General features: G+C 39.4%; 1 protein-coding gene and 1 pseudogene across 5 annotated transcripts in view; one reads left to right on the forward strand and one right to left on the reverse strand.

Moving 5' to 3' along the window:
* LOC144304151 (coiled-coil-helix-coiled-coil-helix domain-containing protein 2 pseudogene) overlaps positions 1-17,907 on the reverse strand; it is a 176,556-nt pseudogene extending 158,649 nt beyond the window's left edge. The window contains exon 1 of the transcript XR_013371107.1: positions 17,343-17,907. The product of XR_013371107.1 is annotated as a coiled-coil-helix-coiled-coil-helix domain-containing protein 2 pseudogene (transcript). The remainder of the gene's footprint in view (positions 1-17,342) is intronic.
* Positions 17,908-18,453: 546 nt separating this feature from the next.
* BMP2K (BMP2 inducible kinase) overlaps positions 18,454-24,450 on the forward strand; it is a 114,950-nt gene continuing 108,953 nt past the window's right edge. For 2 of the 4 annotated variants that reach the window (XM_077882621.1, XM_077882620.1), the window contains exon 1: positions 18,454-18,740. In XM_077882621.1, coding sequence (XP_077738747.1) covers positions 18,560-18,740 — 181 coding nt within the window. In that variant the 5' untranslated portion in view covers positions 18,454-18,559. The remainder of the gene's footprint in view (positions 18,741-24,450) is intronic. The other 2 variants (XM_077882619.1, XM_077882622.1) reach the window with 2 other exon arrangements.

Consider the following 24,450-nt stretch of genomic DNA (forward strand, 5'->3'; position numbering starts at 1 on the left):
ATATTTGCTTATTTCAGTGCCAAAATTTCGACTTCTGTTGAAGTATTCATCAAGAGTGTTCACATGAAACTGTTCTAAAACTATTGACTCCAAATTTTTTGCCCTTGGTCTCAACTTCCCTAGTTATAAAATCAATGTTATAATCGCCTAGTTCTTAGGAATAGGTAAAAGGTTTGTGAGGTACCAATTAGATAGAATTATACACATGCAGTTCCTATTACTGTCAGTGCCGATGATTCAGTATGCAAATGTTGAAATCCGTTGTATATGGTAGACAACAAAGTACTGAATTTTTAAAATGATGTATTCTAAGCACATATTCAGATTTAAGACTACGACAATCACATACAATCTCACTCATTCTTATTGACATTTGAGTTAATTTTCCTGAGTGAGAAACAGCAAGGTGGAAGAACAGCCAGATGCACACATAAGCACACAAGTCTCACTGGCCACTGATCAACTTACGGGCGTGTGTGACCCATGTAAATATCATTAGTCACATGTATCACAGTGGAGAAGTTGTTGCACATTCCTGTTCTATAGTCATAGTCTTTCACTGTGAATTAAAATCACTTTTAGAAAATTTACATTTAGGGCAGCCCGGGTGGCTCAGGGGTTTAGCGCCGCCTTCAGCCCAGGGCATGATCCTGGAGACCCAGGATCGAGCCCCACTTCAGGCTTCCTGCATGGAGCCTTCTTCTCCTTGTGCCATGTCTCTGCCTCTCTCTCTCTCTCTATCTCATGAATAAATAAATAAAAATCTGTTTAAAAAAAAAGAAAATTTACATTTAAACATGCTACAGTATGACTACCCACCATTAGAAATAAGGCAAGAGTTTCCCTGATGATACTATTTAATAATGCACCTAACCGCCTACATTCCTTAGTACCTTTTTCTGTCTTTATTTTTTGCCATAGCACTTATCCCCATCTGACATACATGTTATATATTTTAATTATCTGTTTATATCTTCCTTCTAGAACATAAGCACTCCATTAGGGCGGGGATATTTATCCTGTTTTCTACTGTTTCCCCAACCTCTAAAATAAGGCTTGGCACATAATTGGCCCTCAGTAAATATTCATTGAATGAAATAAATAGAATAGAAATTTTGTTCTACTGAGCAACTCTTATGAAGAAACTGTAATATTTTTTTTCTGTTTTAGACTGTCAGTTACTTTTATTAAAAGAAAATCTGGGGTTCATATCCTGGACGAGCCCTCCCCCCCAAAAAAAAGAAAATCTGGATGATGAATGAAATGAAATCACTCAACAATCTAAAACACAATGGTTAGTCAAAGAATAAAAACAGAGTGATGGGAGAGAAATCATCTAATAAAGTGGTTCTTTTCTCAGTTTGGCAAATTAGAGAAGACAATATTTTTCAAATGCTTGAATATGATATATATTCTAAGAGCTTCTGAGGAAAGGAACACTTCTCAAATAAACATTGTCTAAAGGAAGACTAAAAAACAAAACAAAACAAAAATAAAGGAAGACTAGTCATCAGTTACCAGATTAGACAAGAGTAGTAATTCTTCTGAATAAGAGTAATAAAGCATTCTTCTGAACTATAGTATTAAGAAGGATAAAACTAAGATGAATCCATTTTTAATTGCCAGGTAGAAGTGAAAAGATGATAGAGTTTCATTTTATTTTACTAAATGAAATCTTAAACTTGAATAATACTAATGCTGAACATGAATTGACTCATGCAATATATTTGTTTCTTTAGTTTATTATTTTTTTAAGATTTTATTTATTTATTCATGAGAGACAGAGAGAGAGGCAGAGACACAGGCAGAGGGAGAAGTGTCCCCTGTGGGGAGCCTAATGTGGGACTTGATCTCACGGTCCTAGGATCACAACTTGAGCCAAAGGCAGATGCTCAACCACTGAGCCACCCAGGTGCCCTGTTTCTTTATTTTTAATTAAACTTTTAATTTTGAGGTAATTGTTAACTCATATGCAGTTATAAGAAATAATGCAGAGAGATCTCATGTATCCTTTACCCAATTTCCCCTGATGGTAACATCTTTTAAAACTAAAGTACAATATTACTGCCAGGATATTGATACTGATGCAGCCAATATATGTATATATATACAATTCCATTTCAAGGAACCTTCATGTTTTTCTTTTATAGTCACACCTACTTCCCTTTATCCCCACTCCTCCAATTCCTAGAAACCACTGTGTTCTATATTTCTATAATTTTGTCATTTTTCAGAATGTTATATATATATGGAATGATCTGTTCTAAGATTATAGTGTGTAACCTTCTGGGGTTGGCTTTTTTTTTTTTTTTCCACTCAGCATAATTCTCTGGACATTCATAAAGGTGGCTGAGCATAAAAATAGCACCTTCCTTTTCATTAAATAGTATTCCATGTTACCACCACAATTTGTTTAAATATTCACATGTTACTGAACATCAGGTAGTTTTCAATTTGGGACTACTATGAATAAATATTTGTGTATAGGTTTTTATATGAACATAAGTCTTCAGTTCTCTGGGATAAATGTCCAGAGTACAAATGCTAGGTTGTATAGCAGTTGCATGCTTAGTTTTTAAAGAAAACTGCCAAACTGTTTTCCAGAGTGACTATATCATTTTACGCTCCCACCAGCAATGTCTGAGTAATCCACTTTGTTTTCCTACCGGCATTTGGTGGTATTACTAGTTTTTAATTTTAGCCATTCTAATAGATATGTATTGATACTTCATAGTAGTTTAACTGTGTCTTTCTCTGATGGCTGATGATATTGTGTATCTTTTCATGTGCATTTTTATATCCTTTTGGTGAAATGTCTGTTTATATTTTTTGCCCATTTCCCAATTGGACTGTTTACATTTTCACTATTGAATTTGGAAAATTCTTTATATATTCTAGATACAGTTCTTCGTTACATGTGTGGTTTGTAAGTATTTTCTTCCAGTCTAGAGCTTATCTTTTCACACTCCTAACAGGGTTTTCACAAGGAAAAATCCAACTCACCAATTTTTCTTTGATTTATCATTCTTTTGTTGTCAAATCTAAGAACTCTTTGCTTAGCCTTAATATTTTATGCTACTTTTTTTTCCCTAAAACTTTAATAGTTTTAAGTTTTACTTTTGAACCCAAGATCCATTTTGAGTTAATTTTTATATATGGGGTGAGACTTATCTTCTTGTATATCCCTTTATTCTCCTTTGTTTACAATATAAATGACTTATGTATTTCTTATGTAGAACCACCCAGTGTCATAATATTTGGCTTTAATGATGAATATTAATTTAAAAAACTCAAGAGAAGGGACATTTATTGTGTTTACTTATTTATCTAGGTAAAAACATTACTATGTTCTTATCATGTTCTTCTCATGTTCTAAGTTTTCTTTTATCATTCCCTTTCTGTTTTGAGAATTTCCTTTAGCTGTTCTCTCAGAATGGTGACAAATTCTTTTAGTTTTCCTTTATCTGGGAATTTCTTGACTTCTCCTTAATTCCTGAAGGATATTTTTTTGCTGGGTATAGGATTTTGGATCAACAAGTCTTTTTTTTTTTTGGCACTTAAAAGACTTCCCCCTTTTGGCTATGGTTTCTGATGAGAAATTTGCTGTCATTTGAATTATTTCCCCCCCCGGAACCCCTGGAAGTAAAGAATCCTTTTTTTCTTTTTTTCTGGCTGCCTTCAGAGTTTGTTTGTTTCTAGTTTTTAGAAGTTTAGTTTTAACGTGCTATGGTATGGATTTGTTTGTACTTCTTTTGTTTGGGTTTGCTCATCTTCTTGAATCTGTAGGTTTTTCCTCTTCCAAGTTTAGGAAGCTTTTAGTAATTATTTCTTCAGACTCCTTTCCAGTCTTGCTTTCTCCCTCCTCTCCTTCTGATGACACAAATGTTAGATCTTTTGTTTTGATCTCACTGGTCCCTGATACACTGTTCATTTTATTTTTAAGTCTTTTCTATGTTATTTAAGTTCTAATTTCTAATTTATGGATTCTTTCCTCTGTCTCTTCTATTCTGCTATTAAGCTTGTCCACTGAGATTTTTTATTATGGTTATTACATTTTTTTTTTACAATTTTCTAAAATTACCAATTGGTTCTTTTCTTTAATCTGCTTCATTTTCAAAGTCTTCTGGTGTTTTGTTTGTTTCATGTTTATTTATAATTGCTCAATGAAGCTTTTTATCATGGTTGCTTTAAAGTCTTTGTTAGATAATTCTAACATCTCTGTCAACTTAATGTTGGCATCTATTGGTTGTCTTTTTTCATCTGAGTTTGTGATTTACTCATTTAATGGTGGTTCATTCATTATTGAACTTCTGAAAAAACATTGGTTTGAGCTCTTCTTTGTTGTTGCTGACTTTTAAAAGGAAAATGATTTTTAAAATGAAATCTAAATATTTTTTGTATTATAAGATCCTGGATCTTATTTAAGCCCTATATTTTAATTGGGTTTCTCTGAAATTACTCAGGCAGGAGAAGGGTGGACACCATGTCCATACAGGTAGGGGGAAGTAGAGGTCAATATTCCCTATTTAGCCTCTGTGAGGACAGAGGCTGATGGAGGCAGGCTCCACATTACTGCTGGCAGGAGTAGGATTTTACTACCCCAAATGATCTCCACCGGCATTGCAAGTGGCAGCCTTATTCCTGCTGAGCACTTATAAAAGTCCTAACTCTCCACTAGACTTCCTCTGATACAACCTTGGAGAGAGGAAAGAGTGTCTTAACACGGCTGGGTGGGAATGGAAGTCTAAACTCCCAACGTCATCTCCACTGACTTTATAGGGGGGCTCATTATAGTCCAGTCAGGAGGAAAGTCCTAGCTCCCTAGTTGGCCTTTTCTGACACCACCTTGGGAATTGGCACCTCCTTATAACCTGGTAAGGAGGGGATTTTGGTCCCCAGTCAGCCTTTGCTAGTCTAGGTTAGGGGAGGGACTACAGTATTTTCTGTTGTGTTTGGTACCACAGAAAAGTAGAGAAGTTTGGAATCAGAGAAATTAATGTCTGAAAAAATTTTTTCTTGCTAGGGTGACACTCTCTTTTGGTTTGAGATAGTAGGCTTTTGCTAAGGCTTTTTTGTCTGTGCCCATTGGCATCTTGGGTTGCTTGCTTCTTCAGCTCCAAATATAGACTAAATTAGGCAAAAAGAAAACTCAAGGAACTCAACACTAGGCTGTCTCTCAGTTCCCAAAGTCCCTACCTGGTTAGCTTTTTCTCCACCTTTCTGTCTTTTCGTGTTTATTTTATATTTTAAGTCCAGGGAGAAATAAGAAAATAGTATTTGGAAAAAAGAACTCTACTTTATCTTCCTGGAAATGGAAGCCCATACAATACATTTTGTTCCATGAATATGTCAAATAAATAAGTAGTCATTATTGAATCTTCCAAAATAATTATATCTAGATCTCCTTTGTCCAATACAGTAGCCACTGGGAATATTTAAATTTAAATAATTAAAATTAGACAAAATAAAAATCCAGTTCTTCAGTTGCACTAGCAACATTTTGAGTGCTTGGTAATAGCCACATATGCTTAGTGCCTATCATATAAGACTGTGCAGATTCAGAACACTTTGAACATCTCAGAAAGTCTATTGGACAAGGGTGACTCATACTCTGAACAAAATGGTTCATGACACTGCTAAATGTTGATATTAAAAAATGAGCATGGGCAGCCTAGGTGGCTCAGCGGTTTAGCACGGGCTTCAGCCCAGGGTGTGATCCTGCAGACCCGGGATTGAGTCCCATGTTGGGCTTCCTGCTTGGAGCCTGCTTCTCCCTCTGCCTGTGTCTCTGCCTCTATCTCTCTCTGTATCTCTCATGAATAAATAAATAAAATCTTAAAAAAATAAAAAATGAGCAGGAAGAAAAATAAGAGCAGATGGGTAAGTAAATGATCCTGTAAATTATAGGGATAGAAAAGATGTGGATTTATTCACAAGGCAAATTTACAAAATGGACACCAACCTACTACCAAAGCATGGATTGAATTTTTAGTGATTCTAGCTGCATGGGTCCATTCCTAAGACAATTTCTTTTTCTATGAGTTGTTGCAATGTGGAATAATAAAAGCTAATTGATACGGCAGCTTAGATTAGCATGTATTTACCCTGACATTGCATGTTATATTACATCCAGATATCATCTGACTTTGGTAAATGTTGGACTCATTCATTCAACATCATTTTATTTGCTGAAGGGGATACATGTAGTTTATAGAATTCAGTTTTTTAAAACAATAAACTGAAATGATATAGAAGCAACTTTAGCGAAAGAGTATAACTTCTGGGCAGCAAAGTCCAAGTAAAGATAAAATATAGGCAAATAATATTAAAATGGTTAAAAATCATAAAGAGTTCAGAACTAGTGCTTTTTGTTATTTATTCAACAATTATTTGTAAAATTCATATATTTTTAAAAGATTTATTTATTTATTTTAGAGAAAGAGAGACAGGGAGAGGCAGAGGGAGAAGGAGAGGGGAAGTAGACTTCCTGCTGAGCAGGGGAGTCCCACAATGTGGGGCTTTTGATCCCACAGTTCTGAGATCATGACTGGAGTCAAAACCAAGAGTTCGAGGCTTACACTACTGAGTCACCCAGGTGCCCTGTAAAATGTATATTATTACAGTTCAACCATCAGTTTCTCAGATAAGAATTTGAGTTACAGAGAAATTGGCTTTATTACTTATTGGAAAAGCAAGGAAAAATAGTTGGGCCATTTTATCACTTCCTTTTTATATCATATGGCCATCAGAAGTCTTTCATTGTCATACCAGCCATATTGGACCCCCCACTTATTTGAAAAAATACCTTGCATTTTCTACCCCTACGGTTAACATATCTTTTCTCATTAACTCATGCTACATATATTTACCAGGCATGTTCAATGAGCCAGAAAGTTCTAGCACCAAAGTACATTCAAGTGAAAAAAACAAAGTTCCCTGTCTGACTACTTACATTCTAGGTAAATAAATAATAAATATAACAAATAGATTAGAAGATGAGTACTGTGGAAAAAAGAAAAAGCAGAACAAGTTAAGGGGGAATGAGATGGGAGGCATGGGGCAGACTAAGCTTTTTTACAGGATCCATCATCATCACCTGTTGAAATCTCAGCTCATCTCAAATGTTCCCTCCTTGATACCTTAGTTAAAATTCATCTCTTCCACTATGCTCCTTTTGCACTTCCTCTATTACAGCACTTAGCATTTTGCCTTGTGTTAGATATGAATACATCTGTCTTTTCATTAGACTTTGATTCCTTAATAAAGAGAACGTGCCTTATTAATCATTTTTCCCTTGTAGAGTCACACATAGTGTTGGCTTAATAAGTCATGCGTAGTGGTTGCTTAATAAGTGTTCATTGAACAATGAAGCCAAAATTAAACACAAATTGACAAAGATTTAGACTGTTTATAAAAGGTGGTCTTAATACTAGGATTCAAAAATATAAACTACACATGTTGATTTAAATGCTGATTCTCTGTTCACATTTTCTTCCCTTCTGCTAACAGCCCAATGGATGGTAATGTGTTGTTGGAGAAAGTCTTTATTTTCTCCTCTTGCTGACTTTCTAGTAGAAATACCACGTATTAACATGTCCAACAAATTAAGCAAAATAGTGTCTCATCAAGAACTTAAATTTGTCTTCAGAGGATTAGGCATTGACCATAGAGCCTATTAGATTAAGTGTTTTATATTAGGATTTAGGTAAATTAGCTAACACTATTTTCTTTAAATAATATCATGGTTTTATTTGAGAAAATAGATTTATGTAAAATTGTCAATCTTTATCTTTCTTTTTGATAGTAAATAAAAAATACAGAAATCATCTGGGTATATTCTTCTCTATTTATTTCATAAAACATACTGCTTTATATGACAAGAACCAGTAGAACTTGTTGGTTAAGAAGTTGTATTTCTTAAACATAATAACACACTATCTTGAAAGTGCTATTATAAACAACATTCATTATGTAATAAAGCTTAACTATGAAGCTGATTTTGATTACACATTCTTTAAGTACCCTATTCAGTAGGTATGAATAAAAGACTTCCCCTAAATAGTCATATAACTAAAAGTACAAATGATTTTTATATTTCACTTCTTTTTAAGAATCAGATTTAGAGGTCTGCGCCGCACCCGGGCTGGTCCCAGGGTCTCCTGAAGGCGCGTCTGGCAGGTGGGCTCCAAAAAATAAAAAAAATGAAAATAAATAAAAATAAAAATCAGATTTAGAATTTAAAGATTTAGTTAGTGTATTATCAGAAAATGTTTAAAAATTCTTAGAAATCCAGATAGATCGAGTTAGTGATCAGTGTTGCTTTTTGAATAGAGATGTGACAACATGAAATATTAATGAATGTTCTACTGGGATTCCTAACGATGGATTCTTTTGATGGAGAATTTGAATGAAATCTCTTTTAAAGATGGGAATCTGTTTGTCTTCTTAATATTTTTATTATTTCTCTCTTCTAAAAAAATTTTTTTTAGCTAAGCTCTACACCCAATGAGGGTCTTGAACTCATAACCCCAAGATCAAGAGTTGTATGCTCCACTGACTGAGCCAGCCAGGTGTCCCAGTGTTTCTCTTGAAGGTACTTATTTTTATCCAAAATGCTCATATAGTATACATTTCAGTTAAATTTTATCCCTGGTGTGCAAGGAATTACTATAATCATTAGAAACAGTGAAATTTTTCATTATTATTATAAGAAAGTTAATGGGTCATAAGTGAGAAAGTTAATGGTGGTGGAAGAGACAATATGCTGGTCAGAAGCAGAACAAATGTGAAGAATGCATAGGATGATCATGAACATAAGAAAACATGTCTACACTGACTGGATTCAATGTTTGGCTTAAAGTTTGAATCTTATGTTTTACTTCTATTTTTCTATGTGACTGGTACAATGTTGTATGCATATGTATGTACATATAGCCCTGCAATAAGTGACTTCTTTAATTAATTTAATTACTTATATAGGACTGGCAAAGTCGCTAAAGTTACTCTGTCTTTGAGGCTATGTGTAAATGCTATCAAAACAGTGATAAATTCAACAAAAATAAAAATTGTTCTATGAAACAATTTGAGACAATTTTAGCTGTTTGACTTGATTTTTCAAGATTTTGATCAACTATTTTTTTTTCCTGTATTATTGGAAGAAAGTTTAAAATTTAAGTGGGCCAAATCTATGCTTGGTACAAAATACTGACATTAATATCTCCCATAATTATTTTGATTAAAATGTATTGCTAGACATATTTTCAAAGGCCAAATCTGTTTATGTCTGTGTGCAAAATTTGAATTTGGCATCTGTCAAATCAGAGTGAACATTTTAGTGCATAGCTGCCCACACATACACACACAATTAATAATTTTAGAGCTTATATAAATGTGCTTGTCTATAAAAAGGATACAGGGCAGCCCGGGTGGCTCAGCGGTTTAGCACCTGCCTTTGGCCCAGGGCATGATCCTGGGGTCCTGGGATCGAGTCCCACGTCGGGCTCCCTGCATGGAGCCTGCTTCTTCCTCTGCCTGTGTCTCTGCCTCTCTCTCTCTCTGTGTCTCTCATGAATAAATAAACTGTTGTGTTTAAAAAAAAAATAAAAAGGATACAACATGAGGACTCAACAGAGGGTATTTTATTTGAATAAAAATTACAAGAAATTTGATAAAATGTTAATACCATATGAATTTACTTTAGCATACAATCTCCTTTACTACTGAATTAAAGTTGTTACTCAGGAGTATGAATTTCTCCTGCATTTTGTAAATGCTCTGACCTGCTACTAGTTTATCAGCAAACATTAGCTGGGTGTTGTCATGGCAAATGGGAAAAAAGTTTTTAATCTGTCTATGTAAGTAGGCCCACTGCTGACAGCAGATAAGGGAGAGAACAGGAATAAAGTGTAGTGCTGAAGTATGAAAAACTAAAAGGTTAAAAAAAAAAAAGCATACTTGTCCTTTAAGAATTTCTTTGAATACTATTTTTAGAGCAACATGCAAATAACATAATTGAAGAAGATCCACACAAATCAAATTGGAAATGTCATAACTTAAGAAGTGGGTACACAAATATAATTTTCATTTTGGCTTGAAATATGCATGAAGGTTTTGATCTTCACTAAGATGAAAACAAATGATGAAATCACTTTCATATAATATTCAGTCACACTTTATAGTTTTCTGAGGAAAAAGATGCAAAAGAATCTTCTCTTTTACCTTTAAACAACAGTACAATGTTATCTTGGTTTACCTAGCCTCTGGTCAATTGTAACTCTCTTCTCAAAGCATCTTCTGTAATTCCTTTCTGTGAATCCAAAATGCAATTTAAAAAGGCATACTTTATTTTTTTATTTTATTTTTTTTAATTTTTAATTTATTTTTTATTGGTGTTCAATTTACTAACATACAGAATAACCCCCAGTGCCCGTCACCCATTCACTCCCACCCCCCGCCCTCCTCCCCTTCTACCACCCCTAGTTCGTTTCCCAGAGTTAGCAGTCTTTACGTTCTGTCTCCCTTTCTGATATTTCCCACACATTTCTTCTCCCTTCCCTTCTATTCCCTTTCACTATTATTTATATTCCCCAAATGAATGAGAACATATAATGTTTGTCCTTCTCCGACTGACTTACTTCACTCAGCATAATACCCTCCAGTTCCATCCACGTTGAAGCAAATGGTGGGTATTTGTCGTTTCTAATGGCTGAGGAATATTCCATTGTATACATAGACCACATCTTCTTTATCCATTCATCTTTCGATGGACACCGAGGCTCCTTCCACAGTTTGGCTATCGTGGCCATTGCTGCTATAAACATCGGGGTGCAGGTGTCCCGGCGTTTCATTGCATCTGAATCTTTGGGGTAAATCCCCAACAGTGCAATTGCTGGGTCGTAGGGCAGGTCTATTTTTAACTGTTTGAGGAACCTCCACACAGTTTTCCAGAGTGGCTGCACCAGTTCACATTCCCACCAACAGTGTATGAGGGTTCCCTTTTCTCCTCATCCTCTCCAACATTTGTTGTTTCCTGAAAAAGGCATATTTTAAAATGCCAATTCAAAGTGGCATTTATTATTCAGATGCTTTGCTAATTCAGTAAGTGTTTAGCACCCATCATGTGACTAATTGGGCTCTGTATGCAATGGAATTACTTAAAAATCAAAATACACACACTGTGTATTTTGTTTGCCAGTTAAGACTTATACACACTGGCCAATTTAAGCACACAGTGTGCTAGGCTTCGCATCGCATGCAGACAAAAATGCTATGGTGGTTTAGAGATTTGGGTTACTATGAAGTGGGGAAGTTGGGAGCGAACTTCCTAGAGGAGGTAAGTTGGGAAAGCTGTATATGTCAAATGCAGATGAGGAGAAGGGAAAGACATTATTTGGGGTCAGGCAGACGCAAGAACGAAAGGGAAAGGGTGAGATAAATTAGCCGGTAGAAAATAAATCAGCTTCTTAGAGTAGATCTGTGTGTTTTGAGTGGTGGGGGAATCAGGCTTCCATTATAGCCTCAGGCTTTCCTTTTAGATCTACTTCCAGTTCTAAAGTTCTCACCTCTCACCTATCTTTGTCTTCTTGATATTACGGCATTCTTTTTCTTGTGCTGTCTTGATTCTACCTGGTTAAGGTGTCCACTCCAGAATCAGAATATCCATTCTTATAGTTCCATGTACTGAGCAGTTTCCTATTGCCTGTTTTGTTTATTTTGTTTTGTTTTTAGCTACCTGCATTTCTCCCCTTAAGACTGTTCACAAAAATCCAGGAAACCATCTAGGTTTAACCTGACCAATGCACTCGAGTTCCACCAAGGTTTATTAAGCACTTACTTACTAGGGGACAGGCATGTATAGATGAAGAAGGCACGATTCATACTCTCCTGTATCTTTCAGCTGGGTAAAGGCTCTTTAGCGCCCCAACTCTGCTTATATTATCCTCTACTACAACTGCAGGTTAATTTCTACCAGAACAGAAAAAAGTAAAATTATTTATAAATGCTAAGAAGCCTAAAACTCACCCTGAATAAAAATTACCAGATTATATCTGTGAAGCACCTGTGGTGAAAAGGTGACATGGTAGTTTAGATTCTAGTTCAGTCACTTGTAATACAGCTTTGAACAGGATGCTAATACGGAAGGGGAAGTGACATTTATATGTGTCCAGCACGATGATTGGTATCGGTTATATATTGTTTAATACTTATAGTTCATACCACCTCCCACCCCTCACTTCAAAAAACAAAAATAAAACCAACAGTATCACCGAAAACAAAATAAAAAAAACCCTATATTTTTCCTATTTTAAAGATGACCCAAACCAAGCCAAGAGCTTGGTTTTTCAGACATATTTGAGATTTGAGACTGGTCTCAAGCCCTCAGGTCTACCACTTATTAGGATCTAGGCTAACTTAGCCTAGTTATTCATTCATTTATTCAATGTTCACTATATACCAAGTACATTGCTTGGCACTGGATTTTAAGAGAACAATGTGACATGGTCCCTTCCCTTAAGTCTCTTACAATACAGTTGAGGGAGACAGCATGTAAGGAAGTGCTTGTAATTAAGTGATAGGTGTACTTCTGGAAGTCTATAAAGAGTAGTGTGAGGTACAAATGAGTTCATTCTACCCAAGGCTGGCAAAAGGCACAGGTCAAGAAAGCTTTCACTGGGGAGGTTCACAGAGTCACCCATTGAGTTAGGTGTGTCTGTGGAAAAGAACAAGACATTCTACCTGGAGTGAGCACTGGGGCCTGAAACAGGATGGTAAGAAATGAAGGTGGTTCGGGTGACTGGAGTGAGCGAGCTACAAGTTGGGAGTAAATAATTCACTTCTCTTGCTAGAGGATACATAGATAACATTTATACAGTGTTCAGTATAATGCCTGAGACACACGAGGTATTTAATAAACGTTCCTGTTCCTCTTTCAGATGCTTCATTTGATTACATCCCCTTCCAGCTCTAAAGTCTCATGATTTTCTTAAAAGATTTATTTATTTATTTATTTCACACACACACACACACACACACACACACACACACACACACACAGAGAAAACACAAACAGGGGTAGGAGCAGAGGCAAAGGGAGAAGTAGGCTCTCCATTGAGTAGGTAGTCTGATATGAGGCTCGATCACAGGACCCTGGGATGGTGACCTGAGCTGAAGGCAGACACTTAACAGAGTGAGCCACCCAGGTGCCCCAGAGTCCCATGATTCTACCATACTGTATGAGTTCTTATGATATATTGGTTCATACACGGTTTTACACATAGTACATGTTCAATAAATAGTCTCTACTCCAGTTGGCAGAGGACTGGGTAAAACAAGGTGTGAATTTTGATAAAGTATTAAAACAAAAGCTGAATTTAGCTTCAATCCTTTATTTCTCTGTCCCTCTATGGTAACGTGAATACAATTTTCCTTGTGTATATGTGAATGTTGTGGAAATGCAGAGATTCAGCATCAGTTCAGCATACTGGGACATAATTCAGTATTTTACCAGGGGAACTGCTCACCTGCTCACAAAACCATGAAAACTGCTTTTCCGTCCCCACAAGTTACTAGATCATACTATCAGCCATACTACTGGGTGGAGATTTGAAGGCAACATACCATACAAGCACAATCTTAGACTCATCATTTTCTGTACTGAGTTAATACATGTAATACATCAAAATAGCACTGGTACATCACAAGTAACCAATAAGTTCTAGTTCTTATTTTACATTCTGCTAAAGTTCTATATAAATGTACCAGGAGCAGAGTAAGAGCAGTGCAGTAGAGCTTGGCCATGGGAGGGAAATACCAAAGCTATCAAGAGGGAGGGCAGGAACATATCCAAGAGTGTGGCATAATCTACTGGGACAAATACTTTAGGCAGGAAGATATCCTTGCTATGACATGTGACCTGAGGTGCTATATATCCAGTGGAACTTAGCCCCATTCCTCCCCACCATCTACCAATTCAGGTGGGATGGCCATCAAAGTGCCTCTTCTAATGGTGAAGTTGCCCCCCTCTGGAGTCTGTCTTTTTTTTTTTTTTTTTAAGATATTTATTTATTCATGAGAGACAGGAGAGAGAGAGAGTCAGAGACATAGGCAGAGGGAAAAGCAAGCTTCCTGTGGGGAGCCTGATGTGGGACTGGATCCCAGGATCATGACCTGAGCCAAAGGCAGATGCTTAACCGCTGAGCCACCAGGTGCCCCTTGTAGTCTTTTAAAAAAGGCACAGTTAAGGGACCCCTTAACTGGTGGCTCAGCGGTTGAGCTTCAGCTCAGGGCATGATCCAAGTCCCACATTAGGCTCCCTGCAGGGAGCCTGCTTCTCCTTCTGCCCATGTCTCTGTCTCTCTCTGTGTCTATCATAAATAATAAATAAAATCTTTAAAAAAATAAAATAAAACTTAAAAAATAAAAAAAAGCATGGTCAAGTTTTAGGCAAAATCCTATCATAAATGAATTTAATGTCAAATCTTTTTTCCTATTAAGAATATTTGTGAACTGTTTGGTATTTTAAATTACACTGTCAGATTGATTTTTTTTAGGTGTATATAAATTTTGACAAAATATAGTGATGATGTTGAGTAGTTGCCTCAGAAAATAAAATATTGGTGACATGAAAAAAACACTTTTTAAGATAATGGAGACATGTATATATTCTTCTAATGGACTTCAGGACTTTTACTTTTTTGGAAAGCAAAGATATGGTCATTTAGTCAGGTAGAAAGATACACTGTTAGGGAGGAAGAATACTTATTCCTAACAGCAAAGCATAATGAGGCTAGTGATGATAGAAGAAGGTATATCGTCAAAACATATTTTGTTTGATCTGTGCCAGTTTTTCTCACTCCACACATCTTTGAGAGCTACCTTAGAGTAAAGTAGATGAGGGTCAAAGTAACAAAATGGGTTATAGATTTCCACTGGAACACAAAAATACAATAGCAATCCCTCCTCCTCTACCATTGCCAAAGTCCTTCCTGTTTAAGGATCTCAGAATCTTTTAATTGGCTACAATGATCTTTTGACTTTATCATAATATTGTAACATGACACCATGCTAACTGAAGCAATCTGTTAAAAAAAAAAAAAAAAGTCTTCAGAGGGAGACAACCCATAGGAGACTCTTAATCATAGGAAACAAACAGGGTTGCTGGAGGGGAGAGGGCCGGGGGTTGGGGTAACTGGGTGAAGAACAATAAGGAGAGGGATCCCTGGGTGGCGCAGCGGTTTGGCGCCTGCCTTTGGCCCAGGGCGCGATCCTGGAGACCCGGAATCGAATCCCACGTCGGGCTCCTGGTGCATGGAGCCTGCTTCTCCCTCTGCCTGTGTCTCTGCCTCTCTCTCTCTCTCTCTCTCTGTGTGACTATCATAAATAAATAAAAATTAAAAAAAAAAAAAAACAATGAGGAGAGCATGTGATGTAATGAGCACTGGGTGTTATGTAAAACAGATGAATCACTGACCTCTACCTCTGAAACCAATAGTACACTCTATGTTAATTAATTGAAATTAAATGAAAAAATAAAAAAGTCTTCATTATGTGGCTAGTTTCCCACCATTTTTATAGCAGTACTGCTATAAGCATTTGAAATACTGAGATATGCATAAAAAGCTGAAATATAATTTTAATCTTTTACCTTTATTAAGCTATTCTCTGTGTACTTACTGTAAGTTACCTTAATGACAGGTCAGAATCTTCATTATTCATACATTTTTTTTTTTCTAGAGATTTTATTTTCCAACAGCAAGTTAAATTTGAAGTTCATCTGTAACCATGTTTAAGAGTGAGTGAATACCAAAGGAAGACACTAGCATTCTCAATAGAGTTTTTTTTTCATATATTAGCATCTCAATGTCTGGCTACAAATTGGTTTAAGGATACTTATTCTCAACAAAGCTGTAGGAAGATACAATGTGACAGTTAATTTCAGCATCTTTTGGTAGTAGGAGTGTTTGTAAATGTCTGGCATTCTTGTTATTAGTAACAATGTTTTTGCATGCTTATTAAGTAATATGTTAGTGGCTGTCCTGGAATATTGTGGAGTTAACATTCTATCACGATGAGGGAAAGTTTAAATTTTACTATATTTTTGGTGAGAAATTAAAGGATACATTGCTTGGTGTTTCAAGGGGCTTATACCTTAAACTAATTACTGACTTTCACGTTAGAAGTCAGGTTATACGAGTTTCTTTGCCACAGCAGTTGTGGTAAACTTGCTCCCAAACTGATCATAGGAGATTTTAGTATTGTATTGTGATTAGGTGTAGTTGCCTTAGGCCCAGACTGTATGTTTGTTTGGCTGATACCAGTTTTGAATTGAATGAAACGACTAAATTTCTCCATTAGTCGGCTTGAAAAACATAATTAAGATGTTCTAGGAATGAGACTCCTCAGTGAATCTCCCCAGTGAGGAAAAATAGCTTATTTCTAAGTGGAAATCCCCAATTGTCACACCACATCAGTCATCTGACATATAATCTGGCATGTACTTTAAAGGTCAGGTCTCTGGATGAAGAATTTTAGCTTAGTGGGTCATGCAGCAAAAAAAAAAAAAAAAAAAAAAAAAAAAAAGCCTGAATCCAGAGCACTGTTTCAGCATTGGTAGAAATAGCTTCTCTTCAAATAGCAGAGGGGAGGGAAGAAAAAAAAAAAAATCGAATATTATTAAGCTCAAAGTCTTTTGCCTAAGCACAGCTCCCTGTGTTCCATGAACAAATTGGGATAGAATCGCGTCCATCCCCTTTCGTAGAAGTTGCATACTGCAGTCCTGTAGGCGCAACTTACTTGGTCTACATTGAAACAATTTAGGAACTATATCACTAAAATAAAATAAAATAAAATAAAATAAAATAAAATAAAATATAAAATAAAATAAAAAATAAAACAAAAAATAAAATAAAAAATAAAATAAAATAAAAAAATAAAAAAAAATAAAATAAAATAAAATAAAATAAAATAAAAAATCCAGGTATCTGGCTTCTCCTGAGAGATTGGAATCCCTGTCCACAGTGGGCCTGTATTCATGAGGCCGGGATCGTGGTGGTGGAAAGCAGGCTGAGGCTGAGGATGCACATGCTCTGTAATTCGCCATTCTCTTACACTCCCCAGCGTCTTACACTCCTGTTCACTTTGCCTGCCTCATCCTAGCAGGTATGGAGATGCCTGCAGCTTAGGAAATGCATGCAACGGGTGTCCATCCATCCATCCATCCATCCATCCATCCATCCATCCGTTCATTCCTGGCAGGCCATTCTCTACGTTAAAGGAGCCACGGGGAAAACTCAACGGCTGGTTTTGCTTCCAAACGCTTCTAAATTTGCTGTTTTTCAACCTACTTTTGCAGAATGGCCTAAAGTGCGAACGTGAGCATCGAAAGATGGACCTTGTGGTCCCAGCCCTGCCACTGGCCGGCTGGGTGACCGTGGGCGCGAAGCTTCTACGAGTGCACGAGGTTCTCTTGGCCACAGGGGCTGGGTGGCCTGTCAATGCACCCAGTACCTGCCCCGAGCGCCCGACCCGGCCGTGGCGCCGCACGCGAGCTCCCGGAGGCCTCCTCGGCGACTCTCCAGGCGCAGAAACGCTTCCCGGCAGCGGCGCCGGCCGCAGGGTGCGGCGCGGAGGCTTCAGAGGTCGGCGTGCGGGCCCCGGCTCGGGTTCCGCGCGGCCCGCAGCTCCCGCGGCGCGGGTGGGCGAGCGGACGACGCTCCGGGGAGGCTGCAAGGCCGGCTCGGAAGTGCAGCGAGGGGTTTCTTGGCGGGGGCGAAGCTGCGGGCGGCACGTGTAAGCATCGGGAGGGACACGCGGCTCCTCGCCGAGCTAACGGGTCCCGCTGCGTGGAGCGCGGGAAGCGGGCCCCAGGCCACGTCCCACCTCGGAGCCGGCGCCGCAGAGGCCGGACGTGAGCGCCCCCAGCCCCCACCCCCACCCCCACCCCCCACGAGCACGGCCACGCCCCCTTCCGCCCCACGTGACAAGAGCCGGCGTCGTCACTTCCGGCGGCGCGGGGAGCGCGCCTGCGCAGAGCGTCGGGCCTCCGAGCGCGGTTGGCAGCGGCGCGGCCCCGCCGACGGCCGCGGGGGGCGAGCGGCGTCGGTGCAGCTCCGGAGGCGGCGGCGGCGGCGGGAGAGGCCCAGCGCAGTCCCGGAGGGGCCGGCCGCCCGCCCCTTCCCCGTCGCCCCCCGCCAGGTGGCCCCGCCCCCACCCCGGGCTCGCGCTCGCGCTCCCGCTCCCCGCGCCCAGCGAGGCGGCTCGGACGCCCGGGGCGCTCGCGGAGGTGGCGGCGTCGCCCCCGCGCCCCCGGCCCCGCCCCCGCGCGCCCCGCCCCGCCCCGCCCCGCCGCGGCCCGGCCCCGCCCTCTCCGCCGCCCTCTGCGGGAGCCGGGAGCCGGGAGCCGGGAGCTGCCGCGGGGCCGGGAGCGCGCTCGGCTCGGGGGCTCGGCGGCTCGGGATGTGAGGCTCGGGCGGCCGCAGCGCGCGGGGCCGGGGACTCGCCCTCTCGCTCGCCCTCTCGCTCGCCCCTGCGCGCGCCCCGGGGCCTGCAGCGCGCCGGCGGGATGAAGAAGTTCTCTCGGATGCCCAAGTCGGAGGGCGGCGGCGGCGGCGGCGGCGGCGGAGCGGCGGGTGGCGCGGCCGGCGCGGCGGGGCCCGGCTCCGGCTCCGGGAGCTCGTCGCTGGGGGTCCGCGTGTTCGCGGTCGGCCGCCACCAGGTGACCCTGGAGGAGTCGCTGGCCGAAGGTACGGGTCCCGGGGGGGCTCGGCCGGCGGGCGAGGGAGGGCGGGTCGTGGCGGCGGCGGCGGCGGCGGCGGGTCCCGTGCGCTGCTCTGCGCTCGCCCTTGCCGCCCTCACCTCCCCGGCGGTGCCCGCCCGCGGGGGGTGCCTGAGAGTCAGCCCTGCTCGCCGCTGGCGGCTCGGACCGCTGCACGCGCCTCCCGTTACTGACTCCAAGTCCTTGTCGGGACCGTTCCTCCTTGGCGCGGGGAAACACACAGCAGACGTCCTGGCGAGTGACGCGGTGTCGTGGGCCAGCGACTCGTTAGAGGGTCAGACCGAGCAGGACCGAGGCCCCGCTCTGCCAGCTGCGGCTCAGGCCGCTGCAGGGCCCCGGCCCCTCCCCCGAGCCCCCACGGGCGCCCCACGGTACCGGACCCTGCAGCCCGCACTGTCGAGCTGGGTTTGCTCTGACTCAGTCCGCGGTTGCGAAACAGTTTGTTCCAGTGCGTGCGCTTGTGCGTGCGTTGGAGGTGATGCTTTTTTGCCCCGAATTGTTAGCGGGTTGATTTGGAGGATCAGGTGAACTTGAAGTCCGTTGATCTTTTTTTTTTTTTTTTTTTTTTTAAGGACCGTCATCAGACAAGGTTCTGTTCATTCATACCCTTTCAGTACGTCTCTCTGGTACTTTAAAAGGGGCTAAGAGGGGATCCCTGGGTGGCGCAGCGGTTTGGCGCCTGCCTTTGGCCCAGGGCGCGACCCTGGAGACCCGGGATCGGATCCCACGTCGGGCTCCCGGTGCATGGAGCCTGCTTCTCTCTCTGCCTCTCTCTTTCTCTCATAGTGTGTGACTATCATAAATTAAAAAAAATAAAATAAAATAAAAGGGGCTAAGAAAGCAGGTGAAGTTTTGCATTAGGCCCTTCTTTACCATTACCAGTTTATGTCAGCGGTTGCAAGTCCGCTTACAAGAAAGCTTTACACCATTAAAAAAACAAAACAAAACAAAACAAAAAAAACAACAAAAAAAAAACCAACAACAAGATCCTGCACTTTAGTTTTGTGTTTCCTGTGTAACTGGCTTGTAGAAGATAGTTTCTCTTATTTATCGAATGCTCCATTTGATCTTTGGAGTTTTGTTTTTTTTTATCTTTGGAGTTTTTAATGGCAGAATATTACAAAACAGATACTTTTAAAGTTTCATGAATAGTCTGTTGATAATTGGCCCTCTAACGTCCAAGGTTAAGAGAAAAGAAATTGAAGAGAGTAGTTTTAGTCCTCTGAAAGTCAGACATTGATGTGGTTTGGACACAGTAGACTGAGATTCCACTTAACGTTTTTCGAAATGCCATAAAGAATAGCACATTAGTGTGAAAGAAAAATATGAAGGTTTTTGTTTATAGAATATGTAAAGAGAGAGAAATCTTGAATTATTCAGGAATGGGTGTTACTGTTTTGCAAGCCACGGCACCTAGTAATGAGCTTAGCCAAACCTCGGAGAGGTGCGAGAAGGATCCTTAGCTTTTCAAAAGAATGAATATATGGTGATTGGTTTTGATAGACAGATTTACTGTGCTGTAAAATTTCCGGGTTCTTTATTATACACGGATTTCCAATGTTGGTTTAGATTGCGTTGCGGTTTTTAAGAAGATACGGCTATTAACTCACATGCTGTACGTATTTCTTTGAATTGCAGTAACTAATTGAAGTGTGGCTTGAGTGGTATTACACTCACTTCATTTCACAAAATCCCAGATGAGTTTTTTATTTAGTAGAAAGAAGACATTAACGTTTCATCAAACTAGACTTTGGATTTGTGGCTTTTATCACTGCTCTAAGCATACCCTACCATTACCCTAAGCAAGTCATTTTCAACAAAAATTAAGTAATTTTGAAAAATAAAAATAAAAATGAAGAATTTCAAAGGAGGAGTGCTCATTCAACCGCAAACAATAATTTAAAAAAAATTCAAGGACTAATGTCACTGTTGGGAGTTTTCCACTAGCTTTTGCTATAAATTTTTCGTTTTTCTTGGGAAAATCCATAATCAAGTGCTAGGATGAAGGAGGAGCTGAAGAAAACCATTTTTGGAAGGTGGAACTTCCCCACCACCCAACTCCACTTCTTGGACTAGATTTTTACTTCGTCTTTTCTGGAGGGGAGGGGAGACTTTCTTCCATTTTGTGTTTTTCTCTCACACACGCATCTGAAATTGCCTATATTCAGTTTACTTTTTGGTTCTGGCAGTTTTTTCTTATTTCAGATGCTTACTATCCTCTCTCCTTTCCAAATAATTTAGACGATTTGAACAAGATGTTTAAGCACAAAGTCTGGTTCACATTCAAGAATGATCATTCAGTAATTGGCAGATACATTTGCTGGATTATAAGATTAGGGCAAGTGCTGTGGAAAAGCATTAGATTTTAGAGTACCTGAATTGGGAGTGGGACAAGGGGTGAAAACAAAGACCAAAAAACAAATTTGGTAGGTTTTACTTTTTTTTTTTTTTTTTTTTTTGCTTTGGGTCCATGTTGTTTAAACAGGGCCAAGACTGTAGGTGCTGTGCCCTGAGGTGTTTTTGCCATGCTACTGCAAACATATGCATCTTGTTTAGAATGGCCTCTGTAGTGTCTTTGAGTCATCAATAGATCTGCTAGGATGCAATGAAAATTGCATCGTTGTCTCATGTTCTGCCTCAAACTCTCCTTCTCTTTCTCTAAGTATATATTTACATATTTGATTCTTATTATTGAGAGTAGTTATGTTTTGTAAAGTCACTGAAGAGTGAGTTAGTAAGTACTGAACCATTGCCCTTGAGAAGTACACGCAGAGGTACTGCAAGACACTGTTCACATTTTTGTCAACCAGTCAATATATAACTTTGCTTTATGTGTATTTCTATTTAAAGATCTTATTTAATGTATGTTGTTTACTCATTAAAAGTGAACTTACAGCTAACAGCGCTGTAACTCATGTCTAAATGAAACTTAGCTAAAACATTTTCTCTCTAAGGGACATCACAGCCTTCTTGAGCTTAGGAATACTAGATGACACTTGGGCACTATGCTTGGGGCCGTTTTAAACAATGAAATCACCAATAAAAAGCACAAATATGAGAAAAACATGACAGTAAACACACTTCAAAAAGAGCCCTTGTTCATAAACAAGGCAGGACACTATCTTGTTGACTCCAGCTGGCCTTCTCAAAATTTCCAGCACTATACTCATATCTACAAATCATGAAAATGCCATTGTATTGATTTTGGGAATACAGATAAATTTTAGCAACTACATAAATTTATAAATATGGATCCCCAAATAATGAGAATCAAGTTATGTCTGTATGTATATATATGTACACATATACCTGCGTTTTATATATTATATATTTAAATAAACGGCATCTCAGAGTTATGTTGTATGTTTAAACTGTTGGAGTAGTTTCTTCTCTGAAGTATACACCTTGTATCATAGTCTCTAGTTAAGTAGGTGTATGTTTGAAGATGCATATTACACCTTGTGCCTTTTTAATTCCTGCTTAAAGTTTAGAGGACTAATATTATTATTGTGGAGCATTTTCATTGTTTTTCCAAAAACAGTTTAGTTTCTGGAGTGCATGCTAACCAGATCCAATTTGGGCCCATAGAAATGAGATGGAGCCATAAGTAAATTTTAGCTTGAAATAGTGTCAAATTGACAAGCGTATGTAATTCAGTATACTCTTTAAAGTTTTTACTAAAACATAGAACTGGCTTTTTGATCACATACATCCATAGGCCTTCAGTGCTAGTTAGAGGATTTAATATTGATTGATAATAGGAAGAAGTTGGTTCTCAATGTGTTTGATTCTCAATGTACTAAGTATGTTTGGTACAAAGTGCTTAAATAAACGGAGAACCTGGAGACTGGGACACTATCCATGATTTGTTGAGGTAATCTAATTATGAGGTTTTGGGGGCTGGATAGGAATGGTATTTTGAATATGATTGCATGGGTAAGGATAAGACTTTCTGTCATGGCTTGGGGGTTGTTGGTACTGTCAGTACTGGTTATTGGGAAGCCAGGAATATACTGCAGACTTCTGTACAAGGAGCTCAGTAGCTCTCTCAGAGTTAACTGATTAGATTAGGGTAAGTTAATTTAGGCTAAGCATTAACCAGCTCTCACTGTTAATTTTACAGGAAGGTAGTAAAATACATTTGATTTTGCAATATAAATCAGTCTGAAAATAATGGACTTAAGCATGATATTTCATTTGTAGAAATTATCTGTGGCTATCCAGTAACTTGTAACTTAAAGTTTCTGAGAGAGGATAGAGCAGAAGGGGAGGATTTAACAAAAATATTGATAATTGTTACTACTCCATAGCTATTAAATGCCTTTTGTGTGCCAGGCTCTGTAGTAGGTACAGTGGAGAACAAAACATATATTTCTTTGTCCTAATGGAATTTACAGTCTAATATTGAAGATAAACATTAAACAAAAATCGTCAAGTTAATGTAGTTAATTTTGATAATTGTTATGAGAAGAAAGCACAGGATTTTATGAGAGAATAACTGATTCGGTTTATATTATTGAAGGATCAAGAAAGACCTTTTTTGATATTTTACCAAAACTCTGACGTATGAGAAAAATTAGGTAAAAGCAGCGATGTTAAAGTGAGGGTGGTATAAAGTATATCATGAAGAGAGAAGTCTCTATGTGGGAAAAAGTTTCAGAAACTGAAATATGCCCAGAGCTGGGGACTACTATTGAATCACTTGGAGAAAGGACCCAAGATGATATTGGAAAAGGTGTCCAGGATCCAAGAATTTAGGATTTTAGGTTTTATGTGATAATACAATGGGAAGCTACTGAAGGATTTAAAATAGGGCAGTTACATGCTCTGATTTGTATTTTTACAAGATCATTGTGATTTCTATATAGAGACTGGTTACAGTCTGTACAAATTAGATGATTAGTTAAGATAGTGGCAGTAGGAATGGAGATGAATGTAATAATGCTTAAATGGGAAGACCTGGTGATGGGGGGGGAGGGTATTGTAGGAACTGTGAAGTAAGACTTGTTTATGCTTGGGTTGGAGGTATCAATCATATGCTGAGATGGGGAAGAAAAGAGAAGGAACAGGATTTTTTTTTTTTTTTTTTTTTTTTTTTTTTGCAGGGGAGTGGATAGGTGGGGGAGAGTTAAGGAGGGTATCTAGGAGTTCCAGACATGTTTTAGTTGAAATATCTGGGGGGAAATAAGTGTCAAGTAGGAAGCTGAGTATGTGGTTTGGGTTTGGTACGCAGCAAAGGTTTCTGGGCTTAGAGATAGGTATTTTTGATAACTGAGCATTTGGCTGTCACTGAAGGCCCTGGGAGAGGATAATGCATAGGGAGAGAGTATAGAATGAGAAGGCACTCACTGAAGGACCCTGGTAGAACATTGGTCTCAGACATTGGTGTTTATCAGAATCATTTGGAGGCCTTGGTAAAGCACATATTGCTGAGCCTGACCCCCAAAGTTTGTTTCATATGTATGGGTAAGGCTCCTAATTTTCATTTCTAACAACTTGCTCACTGATGCTGCTGGTCCAGAAACCATACCTTGAGAACCACTGATTTAGAGTAAAAAGGAGCTGCCAGAGAGTTATGAAGAATACCAAGAGAATCTGATGCTTTGAAGAGGAGGGATTGTTGCTGAGAAGTCATCTTGATCACATTTTTGGGCCATATACTCACATTTATGCTTCGT

Source organism: Canis aureus, chromosome 33 (assembly GCF_053574225.1).
Source record: "Canis aureus isolate CA01 chromosome 33, VMU_Caureus_v.1.0, whole genome shotgun sequence".
NCBI classification, from domain to species: Eukaryota; Metazoa; Chordata; class Mammalia; order Carnivora; family Canidae; genus Canis; species Canis aureus.